The sequence below is a fragment of the Polypterus senegalus genome, chromosome 11 (genome assembly GCF_016835505.1).
Source record: "Polypterus senegalus isolate Bchr_013 chromosome 11, ASM1683550v1, whole genome shotgun sequence".
Taxonomy (NCBI): Eukaryota; Metazoa; Chordata; class Cladistia; order Polypteriformes; family Polypteridae; genus Polypterus; species Polypterus senegalus.
Genome location: NC_053164.1, coordinates 104265718 through 104288196, shown reverse-complemented (window position 1 = coordinate 104288196; position 22479 = coordinate 104265718). Strand labels below are relative to the sequence as shown.

At 37.3% G+C, this 22479-nt stretch overlaps 1 protein-coding gene across 6 annotated transcripts in view; it reads left to right on the top strand.

Moving 5' to 3' along the window:
- cald1a (caldesmon 1a) overlaps positions 1-22479 on the top strand; it is a 304498-nt gene that overhangs the window by 223831 nt on the left and 58188 nt on the right. For all 6 annotated transcript variants that reach the window (XR_005635608.1, XR_005635609.1, XM_039769419.1 and 3 more), the window contains 4 exons: positions 1613-1654; positions 4380-4424; positions 5684-5725; positions 13156-13301. Coding sequence is in view for 4 of the 6 variants with exons in the window: in XM_039769419.1 (XP_039625353.1) it covers positions 1613-1654; positions 4380-4424; positions 5684-5725; positions 13156-13301 (275 nt within the window). In the remaining 2 variants the exon portion in view is untranslated. The remainder of the gene's footprint in view (positions 1-1612; positions 1655-4379; positions 4425-5683; positions 5726-13155; positions 13302-22479) is intronic.

Genomic DNA, 22479 nt, shown 5'->3' with positions numbered 1-22479 from the left:
CAAGAGAGTATCTCTTGGAGGAGATGGAGGTGACTTTTTAATGTCTTCAATTTTTATTTAATATCTAAAAACTAAATAAAACACTAGTTCATACACAATTATGTTGATGTTGCAATTGAAATTCAAGGTAGATAGAAGTATAGTATTGTGAAAGATAACTATAAAGTGTAATAATACAACAATAAATAAACTTGAGTATGACTTGAGATCAAGAAAGGAGCATTTGATTTAAGTCTGTAGCCCTTTTTAATGTTTAAAGTTTACTTAAATACATTTTTCATTCATAACACATATATTCTGTGCAGTTAATGTTACCAAGTAATAAGGAAGGTTAGTCAGAGAGAAAATGTAATTTAAAGGCAGTGTAAGAAGCATGTCCTAGAGTAACACATATCACCCCTGTTTTGTAGATGACATCAAGATAAGGTCATCTGCTTAATAAAAGGCATATCTAGCATACTGTTATATCATGTTTGAGAATGATGACTCCAAAGTTGTGAATAGAGTCAATATTCAACAGAAAATTTGCCTTATTCCTTGCCTGAAAAAAAGATATATTTATATATATTTTTTGCTATTCAAATACCACAGAGACTAACCTCAATAAGTCAAAGTCTCTTGATACCTAATCAAAACGCTAATTAAAGCAAGGATGTGCAAAATTAATAGTAACTTGAAAGAAAGACAATATTGGATACTGTTACTGGCTGAGAATTCCTACCAGACAAGTGTTGAGGTTCCTATTCACAAATGCTGCTGGGCTCAAATTGTCTCATTTTTATCCATGGGTGTTATTAGATTTGGTTATTGGATTTTAGAGAAACATCTCTTCTTTTTGTTGAATAATTTGAGGAGGACTTCCTGCATTTTAGAACTGCTATATTAGAAAATGTCATGTTTGAAGCTGTTCATCTTATAAGCCTTTGTGGGTTTTAGTATTTGAAACTGTAAATGTGTTATTTGGCAGTCTTAGTGAGTTGAGATTTTGCCAGACAGCATTTTCTAGATGGTTAGTTTTTGATTAGTGCATTTTGGTCAATGTATTCTATTGCATATACTGTATTGTCTTTTGATCAGTATATTCTATATTCAGTATTTTTAATTTTCTCTGTTTATTTTTATCCATTTTCAAATTCAGTTTTTTTTTTTACTCTTGTAATTTCTAACACATTTTTCTTTTTCTGCAGAGATTAGCTGAATTCCTGTTTGTGTTTTTAGACAGTATCATTTTGCAGATTCTGTTGTGCTACAAAGACATTCACAAGGAATGTGTGATTGCTTCAAAGAATTCAGTTATATATACTTTTTTCTCTTTTTATTTTAACAGAATGTGTCTACCTCAGGTCCTACTCTCTATACTAATATTTTTCCCCTTAAAAAGCACTAATTTGAAATTCATTGTCAATCTTTAATTTGTCAGACTTATTATTTCATTAATATAAAAATTTGTATCATTTTTTGTTTTATAAAAAAATTCTTTTCCGTTTTTTGCAATTGCATATTGTGCAAAGTTAAAGATAAAGTTGAGAATGTTAATATTAAGCAGAATGAAAGTATTTGCTTAGAGTTTCTTTAATGATTCATATTTTTCCTATATCTTTTTTTTTTGCAGAAGATGGATGAAAAGCCAAAAAGATCTTTTATGAGAGAGGAGGTAAGGAACTGTGAAAGGTAAATAACAAAATATTGATATGTTATCAAAGACATACAGTCTGATGAAAAAGATTTATACCCCTTAATAGTTTTTGGTTTTTACTTCACTAGGTATACAGCATGTAATTTTCATCTAATAGAAATAGAGGATAAAAGGAAACACATTTTGCAGATAATCCGCAGACATTCTGCTATTTCATAATTTATTACTGATACAGCTTCAGCCATAAAAAATATAAATATGTAAACAAAGTATATAGATAGACCTTCTAAAGCTGTGTAAAAGAAAAGAAGTCATAATTAAATTTCTACTTCAGTTATACAACCAAAACGTTAAAGTGATATGTAGATAAATTATCAGATAAGATGATAGTTTGAATATTAACTCTGATGGGTATCAAAAACCAGAACCTGGATCGTGTACTTGCACATACAAACATTGTCTGGGTAAGAAATACTCCAGAGACTGCTATCTTTACATACATAATTCGAAGTCATTACAATTACGAATCAAGTTTCTTTAAGATTATAAATACTGTATTAAATATACACATATGTCTGTATCCTCTTGTTGACAGCTGTTAATTAGGGCATATGATAAAACAGTGGTTAGAGATCCCAGTTGCAGAGCATTTTTATTTCATCCAATTCAGCAATCAGTGTGTCATTGTTACTTTTAATTTATGTCACTGTTAGATTATCTGGCCCAGAAATATTTCTGCGTTATCTATAAATATTAATAATCTTTGCACGTAATTAGCCAGTTGTGGTTATCTGTTTATTTTATATGTTGTTCCATGTCTCATCTTCTTTAATTTTTGGAACCTGCAATTAAAGCAGTTTGAAATACAGAATTTTCCTAATTTTTATGTCATGTAATTTTTCTTTCCTTTTCAGTTAGCTCTTATTATAAAGTTCTGTATTTTGTTCTTTCTATTATGATAATACTGGTTTCCTTTTGGATGATGATTAAATCAATTTATCATATTTCCTGAAGATAATGAATAAATGTGTCAATCATGTAAAGTGTCTCCTAGCTTAGTGATTAATTAATGAAGGTACTCTCTGTAGCAGCAGAAATTATTTTTTGAATCAGTAAATTTATCTTGAACATGAATTGGCTCTTAAAAATAGCACTGCTTCAGTAATCTAAACCTTTGGTTTGGCTTAATGCTGTAAAACTTTAGCTGCTTTGCTCGTTGTGAAGTGCTTAGGCATCACAATTCTGAAATTAGCTATATGGTTTGTGACTGCAAAACATCAGTTTAGCATGGATTGATAGTCTACTACAAGGGTTCCTAAAAGTTTTAAGCTAAAGCCCCCCAAATGTTATACCCACAAATGTTCCACTAATATAAACTCAATACTACAAAGCAGAACATGGTCTTTTATTGTTGGTTACTTCTAATAGTCACACTGCATGGTTTTGGATAATAGTAGACTTGTTAATCAAAGTAAATGCTTAAATACAATAAACTACTGAAACATATGTAATCAAATGTTGTGTGATATTCCTGCACTAGGGTTTTTCAACCTTTTTTCTTGGAATACTCCCTCCAAAAGGGAAATGTGTCAAAATTCCACAATTTGTTTTGTCTTAAATTATTAAGTACTTAACATTTAGGCCAAACAACAATGTGATCTTTCTCTAATTCCCCCATCCCTAATTCTGTATTTTAGGATTTTAACAAGTAATTAGTGGTAGGTTTTTGTGTGGGTCTTTTAAGTTTTCTTATGTAAGACAAATGTTTTTTTAATAAATATTATTTTATGTAAGAACAGCAGTGTGGCTTATTAGGTAAAAAATAGAAAACCAAACCTTTCCATACTTTTAATGTACAAAAATTACTAAGTTACGTATTACTTCAGGAAGATCACTCAAAGTCAATGTGAAGGCTACACACTTCCACTTCGAGGTTGTCTCTTTTCCTGTATTAAGGTTTTTTAGGGAAGCATGATGTTTGCCATGAACATTGGCAGCTCTGTCGGAAACAAAAGCTTTAAGCTGGTGATTTATAATAATGACCACCTAAATAAAATGTTAGGTATTAATTATAGTCTTTAACATTCACCGTTTCTCATTTTATATTCTTCTGCATTAGTCTGACAGTTTCTACAACTTTTATAAAAATGATGGCAAACTAAAACTGTTTACTGAGCTAAAATATTAGTGGATATTGATGAACAAAATGTTGTTGGATTATACCTGAGAAAGATGGAAGTACACTGCAAACTTCTCATTGGGAAATGGGAGGGAAGGAGAAAGACAGCGCTAACCTTTTGTGATGCTCTTTTTCACAAAAAATCCCTCGGTATTGGTGCGATTTGAGCTTACGATATTTTGGAAGTGTGAAACAGTACTGGAAAGCCATCACAGAGTCATCTAATTTGTCATCCACAGTTGCCACATGTAATCACAGTTACTAGTCATATAATCTGACATCCTCAGGCAACGAAATCAGCAACTGCAGTCATCAAGTTTGACATCTACTCCAAACAGTAGTCTAAGCAAAGAGCAGACTGAACTGGAACAGTCACACACTGAACCCATAGGAGAGAAGTAGAAAAAAAACATTGGCACCAATGTGTAGCTATTATTTTTTTAATGTTATTACACTGTATCATAAATTATTCAGTAATTATAAAAGTGACCTTGGCATTAGTATTTTTGAAATAAATACATACATATTTTGGTTAATCTTTTTTATTCTTTCTAATTTTAATAGGAAGCAATTGAAGAAAAACCAAAGAAGCCTCTTCTGCAAGAAGAGGTAAGAACATTTCTATAAAAATATTTTAGATAAGAGCAATAAAATAGGGTTGGCAGTAGAAAGAGAGTACAGTAGATGTTTTATTTTAACTTCACCATACTTGGCTTATTTCAGTTATGCATTATTTTTAATAGAGAGTATCACAGTGGGCTTACAAGTGGATTTGTGCTTCTTGAGAATAAACCAAATTAGTTTGTAATATGCTGTGGAAGGCACTATAAGAGTATTAGATTCTGTGGCTGCTGTTCATGTTCAAATTTGTCATGTGTAAAGAATTCATTGAAATTCTTTTGTCTTAGTACTTCTAGAGTAATATGTATGATTCCATTTTTTGCATTTTTGATACACCACCAAGTGTGTGTCTCTATCTTTTTTTCTATCAAGGCATTGTCAAGGCTTGGAGAGTATCCTGTTTGGTAACCTAAAGTTTTTATCTCTGCTCTTTCCGGATGATGTGATCCTCTTGATATTTTCAGAATAGGATCTCGGATACTCTGATGTACAGTTTGCAACTGAGTGTATTATACATCATTTGAGAATTAGCATCGTATGTTACGTTCTGTTCCCTGAAATTAGTAATTCGTTCTCTGTAAATATAGTGTGAGCAGCAGCCCCAAGCAAAATAGTTCAGGTACCTCATGGTCTTGTTCACTTTTGAGGTGATTGTGAAATTGATGAATAAATGGTGCAGCAGCATCAGTTTTGTAGATAATGTACTGACCTATGGTGGTGAAGCAAGAGCGAAGTCCTCAGATGAAGCTTTTGATTAATTGCTTGGTGTCTACACCTAGTCTCACCTTGTTTGTTGTGAGCCCTGGATAATGACATAAATGAGATTATGAGCACATGCAGCTCAGGGTTCCTAACTAGGGTTGCTGGGCTCATAGTCCAATATAAGTGTTTCTGCTGCAAACTCATCAGAAAAAATAGAAAATTAACTGAAGTTCATCACTTCTTCCCTGACCCTGTCTTCCTCTATCCGCATCAGTTTTCTCAAGGTACTGTGGTTGGTTCCACATATTTAATGATATATATGTTAAGTTAATTGACATCTTAAAACTGACCTGGTGTTCCTGAATTCAGGGTGTGCTTCAGGTTGCCTGCAATGTCATGGCTTCCTATTTAAGGATGTTTCTAGTCTTGCTAACAGTCGTTAAATCATTTGGCAACAGTTCCCTCTGGCTTTATAATGGAAATTTGTATGCTCATAAAATCAATAAATAGATAAAATAAATGTTTTTTTTTTTTTTTTCCAAAAGGTTATTGAAGAAAAACCAAAGAGGTCTTACTTGAGGGATGAGGTAAGGAAAAAATATTTTTTTAACACTAGAATTCCTGTAACCTACGAAAAAACTTGTAATCCCACCCTAAATCCCTTTGCACCTCTCCATTCAACATCTTTTCTTTTGTAAATGTGTTGATTACTACAAGCAGCAAGCAGCATACCCCCCGCCACAGAAAGGGCAAAAAGCTCTCCCAGCTCAAGCCTTGTATATCTGGTAGAGAGGTACCTGGAGCTGTATTGGGTAAATAATATATTGTTGTTTGGAACACATGCCTTTCATGTGTGTTCTGTGTCTACAAAGATCTGTGTAAGTGTAGGGTGACAGGAAATGGCAGAAATCTTGAACACATACCTAAAAGACAAACTTTTTTCATGTTTTAGTACTAACATCAAAATTTTGACATGAAGTGTATAATGTGTGAAGACTGAAGTCCAAATATTAAATAAGCACTTTCACAAAAGGTATAAGTATAACAAAACAAGTGTGCTTTTATTTAAGAATATAACCAAAGAAAAAGAAATCGAGTTAGTGTACTTCGTTGACACAACTGCTTTGGTAGTGCAGCGGTAAGAACTGCCGACTTATAATCAACAGGTCTCGGGTCGATCCTGGCTGCTTCCCAAAATAAACGTTTTGAGTAGTGAGCTGCTCGTTTGTTGCTATTGTACAATAAAAACATACACTTGATTTGAGTCTGTAACAGCCAGTGTAAATGTATGGTACTTGTAAAGGTTAGCTTTTTTTTTTTTTTTTTAAATTTAGTTTCATTCTCTCAGTTGCGTTCATGCTCCACTCTGATTTGACACTGCTGTTTTCAAATAAAGACGTGCTATAATAGAGGTGAACTCAGATGAGGATTAGGGTTCTATGTCCGACAAAGAGAACAGAATCCCTGCCCACAAGAAAGTCCATTCACATATAAGAACAACACAGCTGCACCAGGCGTAAAGGCTAAAGATGTCACCTTTTAGATACAGCAACAGGTCAGGCGTCATTCTGCAAGTTAGTCTGCCCCACATCTGTCCTTCAAAGAAAAAGCAGGGCTTACAGAGCTTGCCAAGGTATCTTGCAAAGTTCTGTTTGTGATTATGTTTTGTGATGGGCTTTATATGAAAACCATGTATATGTTACTTATACAGTATAAAAGCCAGATCAAATGTTATTTACCTTGATTTATTTACTTATGTTCCTACAGCGTAAAGTCACACGTAAACTGCAGAGCTTCCTGTGTTTGATTGACAAGGGCATGCTGACAAAGTACATGTGTACTGAAGTGACTTTAGCTGCAGGTGGATGCTCCTGTCGCACCCTATGCAACTGTGTTTGATCTTATTTAGGAAAAGATCCCAGTTGCCCCATGGGAGAAAGACTTTCCAAGATTAAGGTCATAAAGCTTATGAAACCGTTTCTGGACAGAGGCAGAACCATAACAACAGTTGCTTGGAGCTTTCTCCTGCAGCTAAAGTCACTTCAGTACACATGTACCTTGTGAGCATGCCCATGTTGATAAAACAGAGGAAGCTCTGCAGTTTACTTGTGACTTTATGCTATTGGAAGATATCTAAATAAATCAAGGTAAATCGCATTCAATGCGGCTTTTATATAAGTAACATATAAATGTTTTTTTATATAAAGACCATTACAAAACATAATCAAAAAACAGGACTTTGCACGATACCTTGGCGAGCTTTGTAAACCTTGCTGTTTCTTCGATGAACAGGTGTGGGGTAGACTGACTGGCAGGATGACGGCCCCAACTGTTGCTGTATCCAAACGGTACCATCTTTCACCTTTATGCCTGGCGCAGCTGCATTGTTCTTATATGTGAGTGAAACTTTCTTGCGGGGAGGGCTTCTGTTCTCTTTCTCTAATGCAGAACCCTCATCTGAGTTCATCTCTATTATAGCACGTCTTTATTTGAAAACAGCAGTCTCAGATTGGAGAATATGAAAGCAACTGAGAGAATTAAACTAAATTAAAAAAAAAAAAAAAGCTAACCTTTATAAGTACCATACATTTACACCGGCTGTTATAGACTCAAATCAAATGTATGTTTTTATTGTATAATAGTAACAATACGAGCAGCTCATTACTCAGAACGTTTTTGAGAAGCAGCCAGGATCGAACGTGCGACCTGTTGATTATGAGTCAGCAGTTCTTACCACTGTACCAAAGCAGTCATGTCAATGAAGTACACCAACCTGATTTCTTTTTCTTCGGGTTACAAACATTAATAAAAGCGCACCTTTTTTTTGGTATACGTGTACCTTTTGTGAAAGTGTTTATTCTTCGCACATTATACACTTGATGCCAAAATTTTGTCGTTAGTACTAAAACATGAAAAAAGTTTGTCTTTTAGGCATGTGTTCAACATTTCTTGCATTTCCTGTCATACTACACTTACACAGAGCTTTGTAGACACAGAACACACATGAAATGCATGTGTTCCAAATAACAATATATTATTTACACTATAACGCTCCAAGTACCTCACTCCCAGGTAAACAAGGCTTGAGCTGGGAGAGCTTTTTGCCCTTTCTGCAGCGTTGGAGGGAAGGGATAGCAGGCTGCTTGCGGCTTGTGCTAATCAACGTATTTACAAAACAAAAGATGCTGAATGGAGAGGTGTGAAGGGATTTAAGTTTTTTCATAGGCTTCAGGAATCGTAGTGTTATGTAATTCTTACTAGTTTGGCCTAAATACTAAATAGTTTGCATTATTTGCCTGTTTTTAAACCTGACCATAGATTTGGAACATGTCTTTGTGTACATAGATGTTTTCACCCACTATATATGCTTGCCGTATTCTGTCATTGCCTCTCACTGTCTTCTTCTTTTCCCCTTCTATTTGAAAATGCCTTTCTTTTTTATTAATTTAATTGCAATCATTCCATACAAATCATTCAATTTTTACAAAAAGTAGGATTGAGAACAAGTCGACCCCCACCCTTGAGAGAGAGAGTATGGCCAATGGGGTAAAACTTAAGGCTTGTAAACATGCCTAAATGGATGAGTTTGATAAGCAATAAAGATGAATGGAAAAGAAAAAGAAATGTGGAAATAATTGCTTCCTTGGTGCTTTAAGAGCTTATTCTAAAATATTATTAATTAGATTCTGCCATGTTTTGAAAAAAATCTGTACAGATCCTCTGAGTATTTGATTTTTTCCAATTTCAGATAGTATAAAACATCAGTTTCCCACTGACTTAAAAGAGGAGAGTTAAGATTCTTCCAGTTTCGCAAAATAAGTCTAGTGTTAAGTGTAATGGATGCAATCACAGTTTGTTTGTCCTTCTCCACTTTAAACCCATCTGGAAGGACACCAAACACAGCTGTTAGTGGATTAGGAGGGATTGTGACACCAAGGCTATCTGAAAGGTAATTAAAAAGTTTGGTCCAGAATGATGTTAATTTGGTGCAGGACCAAAACATGTGACCCAGTGAGGCTGGGACTTGATTGCAGCATTCACAGGTTGGATCCTGCCCTGGAAACATTTTGCCGAGTTTTAGGCGAGACAGATGTGCTCGATATATCATTTTGAGTTGAGTAATTGTATGCTTTGTGCATATGGAGCTCGAGTGAATTCTCTGCATTGCTATTTTCCACTCATTTTCTGATATATTGATTAAGAGATCTTTTTCCCAGTGTCCTCTTGGCTCTTTCTTTTTTATCTCTAATGACAAGAGCCTGCAGATCTCAAGAACAATTATATTCTGCCATAAGTCCAGTAATTAAAAGTCATCACTATCTAAAATGAACTAAGAACACCATCAAATGTTATGAACAAAATTTAACAATGTTTTGCCAATAAAGACATAGCTTCTTTCCTAAAAGACTGTTAACCAGAAATATTTGTTCTAATCACAAAGTTCATTTATTGCTAGCCATGTTTCATCATGTTTTGATGAGATGAGATGCCTTCAAGGGGATAAGCAGGATCATTGGTAACTATCATTGAATTTAAGTCTGGCCTGCAGCAATCAGTGATTTCCCGGACAGCACAATCTACTGGCCCATTAGCACAATGTATCACATTCAACATAATTTGAAACTATTGTTGTCCTCGAAAATGGCAGTTTCAAAAGACATGTGTTTCAGTCCATGGATATCAAAGAGGCTGGGTACACATACTGTATTACTGATATCATTAACAAAAGAATCAGTGTATATATTTGTGGTCATTCAGTAGGCAATTTTTGTCACAGCAAATGATTAAAGGTGAAGATAGGTCAGATACAGATGGATAGTACAGGGAGGGTACATCAAAACCACTATGAATGCATAAATCCCATGTCTTATATGGATGTTTGAGGTAAATACTGCATATGGATATAATGCATAAGGCAAAATTTTGATAAGTTTACAGTGTACCTACATAAAATTAAACGAAAATAGAAGTGTGAAGCAGAAACCTGTTGCAAGACAAGTAGACAGTAAATAAAAATCAAAAAGCGGTCAATGTACTCATCATTAATATGCATTCTTTTTATAGTTAAACATTAATTCCATTTAAAATATATCAACTTGAATCCATTTTTTTATTGAGCAATTCATTTACTGGTGCTGGTTTGAAACGTCAAAATGAAAACAGCATGGGCAGCTCAATGATATGATTAATTTTGGAGTTTTGTGAGGTGTGTGACAATAAAGTGATGATATTTATAGTGTCATGGCAGTTTTTTAGACTAAATTAAGTTTCAGTGGTCATGGACAAGTGATTGGTCTCTCATTATGTGTTCATCTTTATTATACATTGAATCTAAATTTGCAACTAAGGTGAAAAGACTTTTTATTAAGTTTAAAATGCCTTGGTGAGGAAGAACCTCTTGTCATACTGTTTTGAAGTACCGTAGACCCCCGCGAAGACGTGGTTCAGGGTTCGCAGCCTCAGTTATTCACGGATTTTTCCTTAGAGCCTAAGTAATAATTATTAGCGGAAACTGCAAATATCCTCCGCAATTTTTTATGGCTTTTTTCGTATCGATACTGCACTGTAAAGAGAACAGGAAGCAACCGTAAAGGAAAACGCGACTTGGGATGGTGAAAGTAGCCAATCTGAGAGCATTGTACTCTATTAGAATTTGAAATGGCAGCTCCCAGAAGTCCCTGCATTGGCTCTGATTGGTCTTCTGCTGAGGGTGCAGGGACTGTTGGGTTCAAAGGATGTCAGCTCAGCTTTTAAAAAGGGAGCCGGTGACCATAAGAAAAAACAAGTTTTTGTAATTTGTGTTTCAAGTTCCTGTTTCTCTGCCTACCTTCTGTTGGGTTCGTTTTGTCCTGGATCGTTTCGTGGTTGGGGTCTGGACTGTCTGCCTGGGTACATGAGGACTGTAAGTAGATTTATTGCCATCCTGCAAAGAAAGGAGCGCTCCTGAACCCGTCCACCCGTCTTCACCATTTCTGGATCATCCAGTAGGACTATCTTTACATTCCCATTCAATGTGCAGATCTCTGGACTATCTATTTTCATCATTACATTTCATCTGTTGCCATTTTTCATGGACTTTTTTATGTGTTTTGTTGGTGCATTGTTGTATTTAATGTATAACCGCCATAAAGGGAACAGATGGTATCTTTGTTTTCATTACATTCTATATTTGCTAATTTATTACCAGTTTGGTTTGTTTTTGTCTCTGTTTGTAAGTGTGTGCGGGTCGGGTCAAGGCTGGGTGCATCCCTGGAATCTCCACCATAAAAATAAATAAATCACAGTCTTCTCGACGGTGTGAATCTTAGCAGCACCAGACCGCTACAGCGTTATTCATTTCTCCTTGCTGCTGATTGCCTGCCACCCTGTGACGCATCTCCAGCTGTTTTCTTGTGTTTTCCATTTTGTTCTTAATCCTTTAAACCACTGCAATTGGCTATAGTTGTTTCCCAGTGCCATTTTCCAGCACATAGGAGCTGCATATATTCGGCGACATACATTTATTGAGCACCGCAACCAGCTATTGTTGGTTCCCAGTGCAATTTACCAGCATGCCGGAGCTGATCAGTCAGTGCCATACATTAGTTGAGCAGCTAACTCATGACCACTGCCAGCCCCTGCCTCACTGTCTCTGGGATTGATCCGCTGTACTAGACTAGCCTGTAATCATCAGCATCATGGCTTGGTGAGTTACTGAATTTCATCAATGGCGTCAGTTGCACCTTGTACAAATAATAATAGATTGTTGCTTTAGTTTTTTATGTTTTTTACAGTTCATTGGCAGTAATTGTGATACTCTTTGCATGGAAAAAATGTGTTCCATTAAAAGCATCCAGGGATACATTAACCCCCAAGTATGTGGCAGTTTAACACTAGAATTACCAGAGCCTACGAAAAAACTCAAAATCCGTCCCACCTTAAATCGCTTCTTAAAATTGTTCACAGCTCTCCACCAGCGTCTTTTGTCATCTAAATGTGCTGATAAACATCAGGCTGCAAAGCAGCCGGCTATTTCATCCCCCACCGACTTAGAACGTGCACAAACTTCTCCCAGATCATGCCTTGATTGATTTTCTGGGAGTGAAGTGGAGTTTTAGAGTGGAAATAATAGATTGTTGTTTGGAACACACGCATTTCATGTCTGTTCTGTTTCTACAGTAATCTGTGTTAACACATTGTTAAAACAGAAATAGACATTTTTTTAACCATATCCATAATTCATGGTTTTTCACAATTCATGGGTGCTGTAGGAACGTAACCCCCAGGAATTTCGGGGGTGTATTGTAGTATGATAAATATCAGTCTACTGGTAGTGTAAAAGACAACTGTAAGAACACAGGGAATATCAAAAGATTAAGACAAGCAGTATACATTCAGCACAATTTTAGTCAGTAGAATTAAACATTTCAAACTGGACTGCTCACTGAATTACTCATCAAGATTGATCTTTTGATGAAGTACAAATACTGTATATATTTTTTTGGAATAATTTTGCTTTCTTCAATGGTTAAGTTGACGGTTAAATAGAAACTGGAGTGGTTTAAACTGTATGTAAACTGTTTTGGTAAAATGTGGTGTTAGTGGAATAGCATATTTAAAAACATTTTTTATGTTGTTTAACACTAGAATTACCAGAGCCAACGAAAAAACTCCACCTTAAATCCCTTCTCACCTTTCCGTCAGCGTCTTTTGTCTTCTAAATGTGTTGAAATGCCCATGCAGCAAGCAGCCTGCTCAGAGCAGGCAAGAAGTTCTCCCAGTTCCTGCCTTGATTGATTATCTGGGAGTGAGCTACCCAGAATTGTAAGGAGAAATAATTTGATGCGTGTTTTGTGTCTACAACAATCTATGTAAACACATTGTTATAACAGTAACGTCTTTCATGTTTTAGTTATAAATAACAAAATGTAGACATGAACTGTATAATGTGTGAAGGCTGATGGCCAAATATCAAATAAACACTTTCACAATATGTTTCTGATGCAGTAATTTTTTGCACTTGGCTTTGTTTTCCCAGATTAACGAGGAGAAAGTGACCAGAGAAAAGGAGGTTGACACCATTCATCATAAGAAAAAAGACCAATCAGAAATGAAACATCAAAATGGAGATGACTTTTATGAAGACACAAGTAACAAGTATAAGAAAATTGAGAGAAGTATTAGGTAATGTAATTTAGAATCACATTACTGTTTTCATCTGTTGCTGTTTTTTTCAAAGAGGGATTAATTATGATAAGATATGTTAAACTGTGAACACGAAGTGGTTATGGCTAATAGGCTAAGGTAATGCATTGCACTCAGGTGCTTCAAAGGTTGATCAATATATTACGCTTTTTTCTGTCTTGTGCATACTTGCAAATCATTTACACAGCAGACATAATGGAAATTGAAAAGGATATCTGCTGCATTTGAAGCATAAGCACAGTCATTCTCTGTGTGAAGCTTTCATATTCCTTGGTGCACAATGGACTTTTCTTCTACTTTCACAGGCTTGGAGCTGTAGGCTTTCACTGCATTGTTAAAGGTTGATTTAATTCAAAGTATACTGCTGGGCGGTATACTGGTTCATACCAAAAACCGTTTCTTATTTTTGTTATGATATGGATTTTTCTAATACCAGAACACCGGTTTAAATAGCCTAAAAAACGTTCTGAACGTGGCACTACGGGACACTGTTTAAGTGGGAACCTTTTTACTGCTGCACCACTAAACAGGCATGCGTTAGTGGAGGTATTAAGTAGTGAAAATGGACAGAGAACATTCCTAAATGGAAGCTGTAGCAGACGATAAAGTTGAACATGATGACACAGAATTATTGATGAAAAAAGTGCCCTGTGTGAAGATACTTTTGTTTTCAAAGTTCGGATGTGGACCATTATGTACAAATGTGTGAATACTGTTTCTATACTACTGGATAATACTGCAAGCCAAGTTGTACTTGTTTTATTTTTTTTTCAATACTGTGTAATGTACCTGGTTACTTTATAGTAGTGTGATGATGCCGATCCCCTACAGATCCCTCTTCTCACATGGGAGTCTGTTGAACCAACACCGTCGATAGTTATGACCGAGATGAGCATGCAATCTCATTGAAGCCAGGGGATGGTGGAAAGTGCTCAAGTGCTTTTGATAAAAACAGTCAAAAGTAAAACCAAAAGTGTCCATTGTGCCGTGTTCAGAACAATACAGTACCCAAACAAATAACAAATCCATAAAACAAGTGAAACGTGGGGCTAAAATCCATAATAAATAAATCAGTTAAAATACAGTAGAGGTTAAAATTAGGGATGCACCGATACCACTTTTTTGGAAAACGAGTACGAGTACTTGCATTTCAGTACTCGCCGATACTGAGTACTTAATAAAAACAAGATTTAAATTTACAGGTAACAACTTTAGTCATATAATTTAACAAAAAAAAAAGGGACAAGTTTGGAATTAAGAACATTTATTTAAAATGAAAAGCATGTTGTACGCAACATATTACAGAATAAATAATTATAAAAAAAAATTAAACAGTGACAGTGCAACTGTCTGTATTTTTTTCAGTTTGTTGTAAACTCTGCCGCTTTGGACAACACAAGGGGCATTAATAAACATCTTTGCTATTTAGTGCACAATATTTGAATAAACTAACAACATCCACCAACATAGAACTGTGGCAGTCAGTGCAACTGAGGTAGATATTAACTTCAAGTCTAAGATGACTCACTTAATGGAGCCTATTTAGAAAAAGTAAGTGGCAGGTTTTTTTTTTAAGAAAAGTAGCTTTTCTGCATTATCAGCAGTCAGCCTGTTTCTGTTTTCATCTATAATGTGTGACACTGAGCTAAAAAGCCTTTCACTTTCCACACTGCTACATGGGGCTGAGAGGTATTTCTGGGCCATTTTAGCCAAAGTGGGGAACCTTATTTTGTTGACACCCCAGTACTTCAGAGGACTGTCTTCATGAGGGCTTGGGGCCTCTCCAGTGTATGTATCGAGCTCAATGGCAGCACCTGCTGCCAGCGGCTGTGCTGCCTGGGGCTGCTCCTTAGCGGTTTCTTCAAATACAGTGTCCAGACTGCTGCTAGTGCTGGCCTGGGCCTTGAGGAACAGTTTAGCAGGAGGTTCTGTAGCTTCTGCCCGACTCCCCTCTGCCTTAGCTCTGGACATCATCTGCAGCTCCTGCTTCAGGTGCAGCTTGGTGTCTGGAGCAGTGTTGTTGGAGAAGAAGCGATCTTTATACAAAATTCATGAATGTATTAATATGTGGAAAAATAGGACTGATTTTAGTTGCCCCTAAACCACTGTCACAAATGCCAGCCATTTAGCTTTCTGGTAGTAATAAGGGAAATATATTTCATATTATATATATTGCATACATTTGTATTTGTGTATTTTAGTTACAAAAATATAATATAATATTTCAGATGGAAATTAATCTTGCATTTAGTACTGTAGTTTATATACCTATAGCACACAGACTTTACCTTGGGTCAAGTATGGTGGAGATGAAGTACAGTGGGTTGGTCTCGACGTCACTGAAGCGCTTCTTGATAGCTGCCAGTAAAGTTGCTTTCATTGTCTTGACACCGTGGTCCTCGTCTGTTTCTCTGTTTAGAAGTCTCACTAGCACAGTCACAGCTGGGATGACATCAGAGGCTAGTGCGTCGTAGCTGCTCACTTTTTTAGTTAGTTCCTCAAAGGGGGCGAGGATGGCAACAGTCTTCTCCATAAGAGCCCATTGGTGAGCGGTGAGATAGTCAGGGAGTTCATGCTCACGTGTTCATGACACATACACCCCCAGCACTCGCTTTTGCTCAATGAGGGACTGGAGCATGTAATACGTGCTGTTCCAGCGCGTCTGTACATCCTGCTGCAGTCTCTTTATTGGCTGGTTGAGCTGTCCCTGAATGTCCTCGAGGCTGGAGTAGGCTAAGGCGGAATGTTTAAAATGCCCAACTATTTTCCGCCCCACTGCTATAGCATCAGCTATGCTCCTCTGTGCTAATAAGCCCTCGTGAACAGCCAGTTGGAGCGTGTGCGCGACACACGGCAGACTTGGGAGCCCTGCGTCATTCATGGCTTTAATCATGTTTTTGGCATTGTCACGAAGCACAACATGTACTGATGTTTTAGGTATACCCCATGTCTGGAGCATTTCCTCAAACACATGCGCTATAGCATGGCTGGTGTGCGAGCCGCGGAATTGTTTTGCATGTAATATGGCTCGTTGCGGCGTGAAACTCTCGTCTATCCACTGGGAGGTTAGGCTAATTAGTGACACGGGGCTAACACTGCTTGTCCAAATATCCGTGGTGAAACTAAATGCAGAGGAGGCTTGCAGTAGGCTGTGGATATGTTTTTTCACGGAGTCGTTTAGTTTAGGCAGCTCCGTGTCAGTCATGTAGCGGCGGCTTGGGACATCATATCTAGGCTCCAGAACATGGAGGAGACGCAGGAATCCCACATTTTCTACCTCCGAGAGTGGCTGGTCACTCAATGCAATGTACTCGATAATTGCCTGTGTTATTTTCACAGCACGTGAATTGTCTCTGGACATTTTCTCTCGTCTTGCAAGAGTTTGCTGCAGCGTGGGTTGTGTTGGTTTAGAAGCGTGGGTAAACTCTTTGTAGTCGTTGTTGTGTTTGGATTTTAGGTGCTTGATTAAATTACTTGTGTTAAATGTGCTACCTTTTGAGCCTCCTCTGGACAATTTCGTTGAGCACAATTTGTAGTCTGCCTTTGTTTTGTCGTCTTCATTCACTTTGAAATAGTTCCACACGGCTGACATGACTCGCCTCGCCTTCTCCCCGCTCTGAGCTGCAGCCGGGGCCTGGGGGCGGGCACTCGGCACCTGTGATTAACCCCTTACACGCCCGCTCAAACATAGACATTTCTCAGACCGTGGTATCGGTCCCCAGTATCGGGGGACTTTTAACGAGTACAAGTACTTTAGAAAATGTGGTATCGAGGCGGTATCGGGTGCATCCCTAGTTAAAATGCAGTCTTACTCCTCGCCCGATCGCAGCACACCACTTTCTCTCTCCACAGCTCATCCTTTAAGGGGCGTTGCTGGCAGAGCCTTTGCAGCACAAACTGCTTTCTGCCAACTCCTGTCTTGGCTGACTCCACACTGTGCAGCCGGACCGTCCAAAGTCGGCACACCTCCCATCTTCCTTCGCGCTCACTCAGTCGCTACTCAGACCAATTGGGAGGTCTTACATTTCGCTCGCCCCACTCTACACACTTAGTCAGTGGGATGAACCAGCCCCTAGATCGCCTCAGCCTGTGCTCAGTCACGGAGCCCCAGCTCGTGCTGCCTTCACCTTCTTGGTGTCTGTATCATCTCCCATGACTGCCTTTCCCTTCTTTAACCTCCTTGTGTTCTATGTTTTCTTTTTTGCTTCCCCCGCCGGCCCATAAATATACATCTCTGTGGGCGCAGCACCCTATTCGCACACCGCAGTAAGCTGATGAAGCAATAGAGAACGATCGGGTGCGCCTTGCCCCAGTCACTTCATCAACTCCCCATGGTCATGCAATCGTATAGTATATATTTAAAAATATTTAGGAAATTACCATGCATTTTGCATATTTTGAGCATGACTGAGGAACTGACATGTGGATTATGCAACACTAATAACTTTTTTCCAAGGACATTTTCCACATTGTTTGCATTTTGTGCATTTCATCATGGCTTGTATTATATCATAAACCTTTTTCTTTCCATTCTACATAAAAACATGGAAGTAAACATCTTTTTCACAATCACTACAAACTACTTGTGGTAACAACTAAAAAATATCTTTTTTGGGTTGAGTATTCATTTAACACATAGACGTACACACAAATTCATAGCTCAACAATCCTAGATAGATAGATACTTTATTAATCCCAAGGGGAAATTCACATATTCCAGCAGCAGCGTACTGATAAAAAAACAATATTAAAGTGTGATAAAAATGCAGGTAAAACAGACAATAACTTTGTATAATGTTAACGTTTAACTAAACCCAACCCCCCGGGTGGAATTGAAGAGTCGTATGGTGTGAGGGAGGAATGATCTCCTCAGTCTGTCAGTGGAGCAGGACAGTGACAGCAGTCTGTCACTTAGGCTGCTTCTCTGTCTGGAGATAATACTGTTCAGTGAATGCAGTGGATTCTTTATGATTGACAGGAGCCTGCTCAGCGCCCGTCGCTCTGCCACGGATGTCAAACTGTCCAGCTCCATGCCTACAATAGAGCCTGCCTTCCTCGCCAATTTGTCCAGGTTTGAGGCGTCCTCCTTTATACTGCCTCCCCAGCACACCACTGCGTAGAAGAGGGCACTCGCCACAGCCATCTGATAGAACATCTGCAGCATCTTATTGCAGATATTGAAGGACGCCAGTCTTCTAAGGAAGTATAGTCGGCTCTGTACTCTCTTGCACAGATCATCAGTATTGGCAGTCTATGTCCAATTTATCATCCAGCTGCACTCCCAGGAATTTATAGGTCTGCACCCTCTGCACACAGTCACCTCTGATGATCACGGGGTCCAGGAGGGGCCTGGGTCTCATAAAATCCACCACCAGCTCCTTGGTTTTGCTGGTGTTCAGGTGTAAGTGGTTTGAGTCACACCATTTAACAAAGTCCTTGATTAGGTGCCTATACTCCTCCTCATGCCCATTCCTGATGCAGCCCATGATAGCAGTGTCGTCAGCGGACTTTTGCACGTTGCAGGACTCCGAGTTATATTGGAAGTCCGATGTATACTGTATAGGCTGAACAGAACCGGAGAAAGTACAGTTCCCTGCGGCGCTCCTATGTTGTTGACTACAATGTCAGACTTGCAGTTCCCGAGACGCACATACTGAGGTCTGTCTGTAAGATAGTCCATGATCCGTGCCACCAGGTCTGAATCTACTCCCATCTCTGTCAGCTTGTCCCTAAGGAGCAGAGGTTGGATGGTGTTGAAGGCGCTAGAGAAGTCCAGAAACATAATTCTTACAACACTACTGCCTCTGTCCAAGTGGGAGAGGGGTCAGTGTAGCATATAGATGATGGCATCCTGTGCTCCCACCTTCTCCTGGTATGCGAACTGCAGAGGGTCGAGGGTGTGGTGGACCTGTGGCCTCAGATGGTGAAGCAGCAGCCACTCCATGGTATTCATCACATGTAACGTCAGGGCAACAGGCCGGAAGTCATTCAGGGGTGATGCAAGATGTTTTCCAAAGCCTCGGGACTCCTAACCCAAACAGCACTTTGAGGGGGCTAACTTTACATCAGCTACATTGGATGTAAGGTGAATATAACAAAGGGGCTAGGAGTGGTGGAAAGGAGATATAAAGGAGTTTGATGCAAAATAGCAGTTTGGCAATTTCCAAAAGTCGAGGGGTAGAATCAGCCAGTTATATTAATGCCTGTCTGTAATGCTCTCTTGGAAAAATGTGCTCTTGAGGAGATGCATTTCAAGAAATGTTGAAACTGAGCTCTGTATTTTTTGTTGTTTTTTTTTTTTTGCAATTTCATATTTCTCTAAAATGATCAAATCTGTTTTTTTTTGTTATAAATACATTTTATTTGAACAGCATGAGATGCAAAACACAAAAACATTTCCCTTTCAAATCCCTAGTTATTCCCATCATCACTATTTTACATGAATTAAAGAAAACAATCCAATGTTTATACAAATCAGATTTTATTGGTGTTATGCTGTATTGAGACAGCTAGCCTATCAAATTGTTCACTGTGATGGTGACAATACAATTATAATTGGACCATGACAGCCCTATAAATGTAAATATATAGGCTTAATCTTGGTTGCTGAAATAAACTGACAAGACAAATATAATTGCACATTCAATTAATTTGGAATATAAAAGTTATCTTTAAACATTTAATCATGATGCCCTTTTACTGTGTAATCTACAATTTTTACACATAAGGCAATTTCACCATCTAATCAAAAGGTGACTTTGAAGTTTTTTTCAGCCAGAGTACGGCTATGAAGATCTTCAAAATGTGACCGGAAAGAATGTGAAGAGTTTCATTAGCCAAGCAATAGATGATGGAGGATGAAATTTTACAAATTTTTATGCTGTCAAATCCTCCAATTTCAATCTTTTGATACTGTGTTGATTGTTCTGATGCTCCACATAAGGATTATTTTTATTGCTGTTGTTTTTGTTGGATTATTGCTTATGTTGTAGAAATGAAGGTTGTGGGAATGAAGACTTTGAAAATAATCGACGAATCTCCTGCACAAAAAAAATCGAAATACCCTCAGTACTATATTTGCTATATTTTTAACAATGCTTATTTATTATTTTGATTTAAGGAATATGTGCATGTTAAGAAAAATACAGCCACCTCATATTAGAGTTGAACCTCCAATCTCAACAACTCTAACATAGTAAACCACTACTCTATTCAGTCACTGTAGCGAGAAACCTCTTGTCAAAAAGTAATCAGTAAATGAATCAAATTCATTGTCTTGTTTGCAAAGAAAATAGATTACAGTAATACTTTTAGTAGTTACTGTTAGTTTAGTAGCTACAAGTTGACAATACTAGAGTTCCATCAGTTGGGTTTTGTCTGGCCTGTTCCGAACCTGATTGCCTGTTCTTGTTAGGCCTCTTCAGAGGGATTCCTTAAGGACTAGGGTAGTATAATTAAGTTTATCAAGCAAATACTGAAACACATTGGCAGCTGTGAGCACTCCTTAATTAACAACTGAGATTTAAAGTGTAAGAGTTGTTTTCTAAAATTTGCAATAAGCTGCTAGAAATACATTTTTGTTTTTATTGCTGCTTCCATTCAGTATTCACTTTTATAATTGTGCTTTCCTTCAATTTTGTACACCAGCAAATTAAATTAAACTGCTTAAAGTAGTAGCTGTTAGAATTAGCACCAGGAAGCCATTCCCAGCTGAACAAAATAAAAAGGTTTTCCTACTTCGCACTGGGAGGTGGCAACTTCCAATGTACAGGTGCAGAACGCATGCATAGACACATTTAATTCACATTAATACCATTTACATGTTTGTAAATTACTTTAATCTACAAACTTGATTAAAACTAATCTTTTCACCCAGTAACATAATACAGTTGTCTCTTCGGCAAAAAAGTTAAATCCACAGATATCTAAATAAACACTCATAACACAACCACAGCCAAAAATCCGTTCACACTCACCAGCACAAAGTCACTCCATAAATTCAGATCAGCATGTAGTCTTAAGTGTTCTGACCCCTGGCTATTGTAGATTTGCAGAGTCTCAGTGTGTCTGTGTAGACTTTAATCACTTCTGATTTTGCATTTTGATTACATCAAAAAGAATGTCCTGCTTTTATCATACCCAGAAATTACTTTTTTTTTTTTAATCTGCATTCTCATTATCACTAGAACATTAAACAGGTCTAAGAAAGTAATTTGCTTTACTGGTGGATGCGGCTACCTAGAAGTGCAATGCACAAACCACTAGTGGTCTGTAAATTATATACCAATTGCATATTTTGAGCAAAACCCATCAGTTCTGATCTGTTGCATCATTAAATCATTATAAATATTCATTTTTTTATAAATACTCAAGTTTTAATTTTAGGGGAAAATAAAGTCACTCTCTCTCTCTCTCTTCATATTGCTATATTATATTTCTTATTGAGAGGTTTCTAAAAATTAGTATTTTTACACTGTAATAACAAACATATGTGATCAAAGAAAGTGTAACACATTATATCTTCCTTTAAAGTATAAAACCAAATACAATCAGAACAAAGATTTTCAAATAGCAAGTAACCTACAGCAGTAGCTCTAAAATCAATTATTAAATTAAGTATTAAATCATGAACAAATGATGCATCCTGAGTGACAAGCTCATAACGTAATAGTAGTTTGCATGTGAAATAATGTGGGCAGAGCTTGTACCGCACCTTTTATTTGGCTGGCTGAACAGGAAAACAAAATACCCCATAATTTCAAAAATTCATTGATGAATTTGACTGAAATTTGGTGACTTTATAGTAAACAAAAATTAACTGACATGTTTTTTTTTATCTGTTGATATTTAACAATATTATGCTAATTTGCATGCTTTCACTAGTTCTGAGAGCATGTTTTATACAAATGAAGAAACTGCAAAACTGATTGATGGCCCGCACAAATTCCATCAATAACCAATAGAGTGTGCAGATGACTGAAGACCGAGATGTGTCCTGGACTGGAAAAAGAGATGTGACTACATTGTAAAATGGAAAAAACGTCTGGCGAAGCTCAAGAATAAAGCAAAGCTCAATGGATAGTATTCACTGTTTTTTGTTTTTGGCAATCAACACTCTTATATATGTATCAGCTCTCATTTTGATTATCTATTCTGC